The sequence below is a fragment of the Schistocerca americana genome, chromosome 11 (genome assembly GCF_021461395.2).
Source record: "Schistocerca americana isolate TAMUIC-IGC-003095 chromosome 11, iqSchAmer2.1, whole genome shotgun sequence".
In the NCBI taxonomy this organism is placed as follows: domain Eukaryota; kingdom Metazoa; phylum Arthropoda; class Insecta; order Orthoptera; family Acrididae; genus Schistocerca; species Schistocerca americana.
In genome coordinates, this window is record NC_060129.1 from 150,054,581 (window position 1) to 150,060,580 (window position 6,000).

General features: G+C 45.8%; 1 protein-coding gene across 1 annotated transcript in view; it reads left to right on the forward strand.

The window, feature by feature from the left end:
- Positions 1-4,511, forward strand: part of LOC124553409 — a 177,848-nt gene extending 173,337 nt beyond the window's left edge. Inside the window, exon 6 of the mRNA XM_047127274.1 lies at positions 4,401-4,511. Coding sequence (XP_046983230.1) covers positions 4,401-4,511 — 111 coding nt within the window. The remainder of the gene's footprint in view (positions 1-4,400) is intronic.
- The last annotated feature ends 1,489 nt before the right edge of the window (positions 4,512-6,000 follow it).

Sequence of the window (6,000 nt, forward strand, 5' to 3'; positions counted from 1 at the left end):
AGTTCTTGGTTTATTCCTGCACTGCCAGCGGCTCTTTAGCTCCAATGAAGCCAATATTTATCGTTGAAAATATTTAAGATCAGTTTGGGGACGTTACGGCAGTAGAGAAGATGAGTAATGGGTCTTTGCTGACCAAAATGTCACATGCTAACCAAGCAGGGGCACTCCAGGGCTGTGTCAAGATAGGTGATGTACCAATCACCATTTCTCCTCATAACAAACTAATAGAATTCAAGGTGTTATCTTCCATCAGGACCTAACACTACAAACTGATGAAGAGCTGCATACTAATATGGCATAGCATGCAGTCCATTTTGTTCACCACATCCAGGAGGGCCACAGGAGCTTTTATCATAGCCTTTGACAGTAACATTTTGCCTGAAGAGGTAAAGGTCACGGTTTGTAGGTGTGATGTCAGCCCTTATTTTCTTCCTATGATATGTTTCAGGTCCCAAAGGTTTGGACACGTCCTCCCACTGTTCTGATGAGGCTATCTGTAGAGCACATGGATGGGCGTCCCATCAGTGCAACCCTTGGACCAACCCCCTCAATGTCTCAACTGTCGGGAACCGCACCCTCCTCATTCACCGCAATGTGCACAGTGTTTAAGAGGGAAAAGAAAACTCAAAAGTATAAAACACTTGACTGCCTGTCTTACCAAGATGCAAAGAAAATGTTTGAAACACTTGATCTGACTAATATGGTCCACACCTCATGCAATGACAATGTCTTGCACATCATCTCCAGGCCACTGCACTAGAAGCTGTGGCCGTTACTATCTACCTGTTACTTCAGATGACAATATGTAACGTTTATCTACCCCCAGAAGGACCTTTCCATTACCACAAGCTGTTAGTGGCACAATTCCCTGCCCCTTGCCTCTTATGCTCATAATCCTCTGTGGGGCAGCAAAACTATATGTAACAGAGGTTGAGTACTACAAAATCTCCTTGCAGGATTGGACATCTGCCTACTCAACATTGGAGCTCCAACACATTTCAGTGCGACTTTTCAGCTATTGGTCTCGCAGTTTGCACCCCAAGTATCTTATCACTGATTCAGTGTCACGCCCCTGGATATCTTTGACAGCGACCATTTTCCTACTGTTCTTTCCCTTTCCATTCACAGGCAGCTAAGACATGCTCAAGATTGGTCACTTCAGAAAGCTGATTGGCAAGCTTTCTCCTCTGCAGCCACTTTTGCAGCTAGTCATGTAATGGATATCGACAAATTGGTACAGAATACTATTGATACTATTACTCATGCTGCAGCAGCAATGATACCTTACTCCTCTGGCTCATGCTGACGACTGTCAGTGCTGTGTTGTTCTGAAGATACAGTCACAGCTATCAGGCAACAGTGCAGGGTACTTCAATGGTACAAGTGCATTCCCTCTACGGATAATTTAATAGCATTCAAGAGACTCTGGGTAAAAGCACTGTTTTTGGTCAAGAAAAGGAAGCAAAGGTGTTGAGAGCAATATGTCATAACTATGCAATCCCATTCTGCATCATCCCAAGTATTGACATAAACTCCACTGCATTTGCTGCCATACACCACGCACGGCACTTCCCGGTATCCTTGTCAGTGGTAACATCTGCACTGATCCTGTGGTACTTGCTGAATGTTTTGCAGCACACTTCACTGAAGCGTCTGCTTGCAGTAATTACCATCCTCATTTCCTGGCCTGGAGCCACCTTATTGAGTGCCACCTGCTATTTTTACATGCACACAGCTTTCTATCATACAATGACTCTAATAGTGATTGGGAGATTCGCAGCACTTTGGCAGAGTGTCGCGATACATCAACTGAACCTGTCAAAATCCACAACCAAATGCTCAAACATTTTCGAGCCAACAGCATGAAACATATCCTCTAATTTTTTAACTGCATTTGGCAGGAGGGAATATTTCCTTCTCAATGGCGAGAAGGTGGTATTATTCCTGTCCTGAAGCCATGAAAGGACCCAAATATTTCAACTACTGGCCAATCTCTCTAACGAATGAGCTGTGTAAGCTATTTAAACGAATGGTCAACCACAATCTCTGTTGGTGCCTTGAAGCTGGAGGCTATACATCACGATTCCAAAGTGGCTTTCAGGCTTTCTTGTCCACCACATATCACATAGTTCGTTTGGAATCCACATTGCGCAATGATTTTGCTCATCACCATTATCTAATAGTTGTGTTCTTTGACCACAGAAGGCATATGATACCAACTGGCAACATCACATCCTCTCTAAGCTACATAAGTGGGGTTTCCAGGGCAGTTCGCCCATTTTTATCCAGAATTTCCTCTCTCTCCGATTGATTGGGTCTGAATAAATTTGACTCTCAGCGATCACTGTGTACAGGAAACTGGAGTCCCTCAGGGATCAGTTCTGAATGCTGTTTGCTATCATCAGTGGTATCGTAAATGCAGTGGGCCCAACAGTCTCTCCATTACTGTATGTGGATGATCTTTGCCTGTACCATGCCTTTGCATCAGTGTGTATTGCTGAGTGCCAGCTTCAGGGGGCTGTCTGGAGAGTCCAAGACAGGGTCCTGAAACATGGCTATCAATTTTCCCCCTGCAAAATCACGAGTTACACATTTTTGTTGACTCTGGGCTGTACACCCACACCCAGAAATCTATCTTCATGACCAGGTACTTAGTCACTGAAACATTCCGATTTTAGGTATTTTATTCAACCACAAACTAACTTGGCTGCTGCATGTCTGCTGGTTCAAGGCAACACACATGAAGCTGAATGCTCTGTTTTTGTAGTCTCTCATCATGGGTCTTCGACCGCACAGTTCTTCTGATATTTTACAGAGCATTGACTTTATCTTGCTTAGACTATGGATGTGTTACCTATGGATTGGCAGCACCATCTGTACTGGCGTGCAGTTGGCAACAGGGGCCTTCTGCATAAGCCGTGTTGATAGCCTTCTGGTGGAAGCCCGTGTCCTACTGCTGTGGGTTAGACAGATGCAGCTTCTGGCAAGTTGTGCAGTCAGTCTACCAGATGCCTATCCACCAATGTCACTCAACTCAGTTCCGCAACCAGCAGTTCAGACTGTTTGCACATGGCCCGAAACTGGGAAGACCGGCTAGAATCTGCTGTGATATTCTGCTGAAGGACGCCCAACAGCTCCTGTTTGTGTTTCTAGAGCTCCCTCTCGACACCCCCCTTGGGCTGTACTATGTCTTGTGATACGGATGGACCTCTACTGTGCTCCAAGAAGGCTACTAACTGTATCCTTCTCCAACACCTGTTTCTTTCAATCCTCCACAATTATTCTAATTCGGTATGCATCTACACAGATGGATCGAAAGTCAACGACAGGATTGATTACGCTTTCAAGCACACAGGGGGACACAATAAGCACTCTCTGATGAGTGGCTGCAGTGTATACACTGCAGAGTTGGTTGGCATCTCTCAGGCTTTGCGATATGTCAGATCCCAGGCTACGACGAACTTCCTGATCTGTATCGATTCGGTAAGTTGCTTAAAAGGCATAACTCTGTGCTATCCCAAAAATCTTCTGGTTGCAAACATTCAGGACCTACTGGCTGACATCTACAGGTCTGGAAAGGTGGTGACCTCCATTTGAACACCGAGCCACATAGGCATTCCAGGAAATGAACTCGCCAACTGTCTAGCTAAAGATGCAACTACAGGAGATCGACTTGATGTCAAGATGGCGGGCGCAGACTTAAAATTTTAAGTCTGACACAATAGTTTGAGGCTCTGGGAATCGGCATGACAGCGATTAAAGGGTCCATTAAGGTGTGGTATAAATCTTTCCAGTTCTCTCAGAAAGATGCCATTGTGTTGTGCAGACTATAAATTGGCTACATGAGATTCACCCACACGTTTCTTCTGCGTTGGGAGGATCCTCCTCACTGTAGCTGCGATAGTCTACTGACGATAGTGCATATTCTTGTTGAGTGTGCCCTGTCAGCCAATCTGTCGCATGCTCTCAGTTTGCCTACCTCACTACCTCAGACGCTTGCAGATAACGTAACTGCCACTGCCAAAGTGTTGTATTTCCTGAGAGAGCGCGGATTTTACGCTAACCTATAATATTCTTCCACTTCCAGTGTTAGGGGCAGCTTTGGGGACGAAAGCCTCTCCCTGTGGCAGGTACCCACCAAGCGACTGCAGATTACTTTCTCCCCCTCTCACTTGTTGTGCCTTTAACCCCCCCCCCCCCTTGTGCAAGATGCTGCCTGGGTTATCTCTCTTCCTTTACTTATTGTGGTACAACTTCTATCCACCCTTTTAAACTCTTTGAATTGCTTGTATAGTTTGAGTAGCCAAGTCCCCATTGTTTTCGCTTTTTATCTTTTGGCGTGAGTCTCTCATGTTAAACGAGGGCTGATGACTGAGTAGTTGAGTCCCTTAAACACACAGTCACCACCACCACCACCACCACCACCACCACCACCACCACACCTGTATCAGCAGGTAGCCCATGATGTAACTTCACCCAATGCAGAGCTGGTGACATTTCCTTTGGTTTAGGATGAACAGAGTTTGACAGAGCAAACTTTTAAATCTGGTTTTGTTAATGCTTCAGTGGTCAAAGGGAAATGTTCAGTGCGGAACAATCCCTTAAAATATGTCAGATTCACATGAGTATCTTATCTGTTGTATCTGAAAGTTTGAATTCATGAGACATTATCAAATATCTGTGAGCTACCTATCGACTTGTGCTACACCTTGTGTTTAGATTGCATTGGTTTTCCTTTCCTTCCCCTGACATGTTTGTTTGATATGTTGTCTGTCATTGACTGCCTGGTTGCCTTTTCCCTCTGCTATCGATATCTGCGTTTTTGCTTCCGGGAAACTGCTATGGAGGAAGTGAGATCTTTGACCAGTTGTAACCTCGTGTGGTGGCGTGGAAGTAGGGGGTGGGGGGGGGGGGGGCAGAGAGTGTGGTGGACACGGGAGGGAAGTGGCTCCCCAGCGCGAAGCAGGCGTGGTCGGCTGTACCGAGTCGCCACGTGATGTATGTCGGCTGTGTGTAACGAGCGGGTCGAGTTGACGGAAGAGCTCCCCGCGTGTTGCTTGTATACAGAATCGCCCCACGACTAGTTGCTGTTCATTTCGCCTTGGTGGGACGTTAACAAGCTTCTTCAAATCCTCCGTTTCAACACTGGAGTTTAAAAGGAGACACCTAACACGAAGGAGCGGTCACCACCCGTCAACGTTGCAGAGAAGACGTGAACTCCGGTGACAGAGCGTGTTGTCGCGTGACCGTGGCGTGTCGGGTACGCTGGCGACGCGTGCGCGGTCGGATGTGTGGATCCTTGCCGTCGGAGGTCGTGTACTGCCTGTTCGAGCATAATTGCAAGTTAAGTTAGTGGAAGGTTTAATCATTAAGTAATAATTTTGTGTAACCAGCGCCTCTTCTGCCTTGTGGCCTCCGGCGACCGGGTTTCTTGTCCCTGGCACCGTTATAATTGAAGACAGTGATCTTTCCTCCTCCTCTCGTTACTGTCCGATGGGAGGTGTAGTTTTGGCAGTTTAATTGTTTCGCTATTCTGTCGTGGGTTATGAGTGAATTCATGCTTCTTGTTGGTTGATCATGTGGTCGCTCATTCAGGACTGCGTGGTGTAATGTTTCCTTGCACGAGGTTAGCTCTAATTCTGTCAGCAAGTTAAGCCATCGTATAACAAGTTTCCGCTGACTAAAAGTCGGTGCAGTGACCAGCCTGAGAGTGGCAATTGTGTTTACGGTCGTATTTAAATTGGTCAGTATTCTGTCTAGCCTGAGCATCCCTGAGTGGGTGATTTGTGGCCGCTTTACACAGGTCCATCATATCTGTTATGTTCTAATGATATTCCAGTACACTTTTGTTTAAAATTTTTTAAAATTCCTCCTAGTTTGTAAATTCCCTTTATTGCCATTAATCGTTTGTTTGCTGAGACCGGTTTAATTTTTTAATGGCGGTGTTGGTAGCTTCACTACCTCACCATACCTTATTAACAAAGTTCTGTATTTACTTTA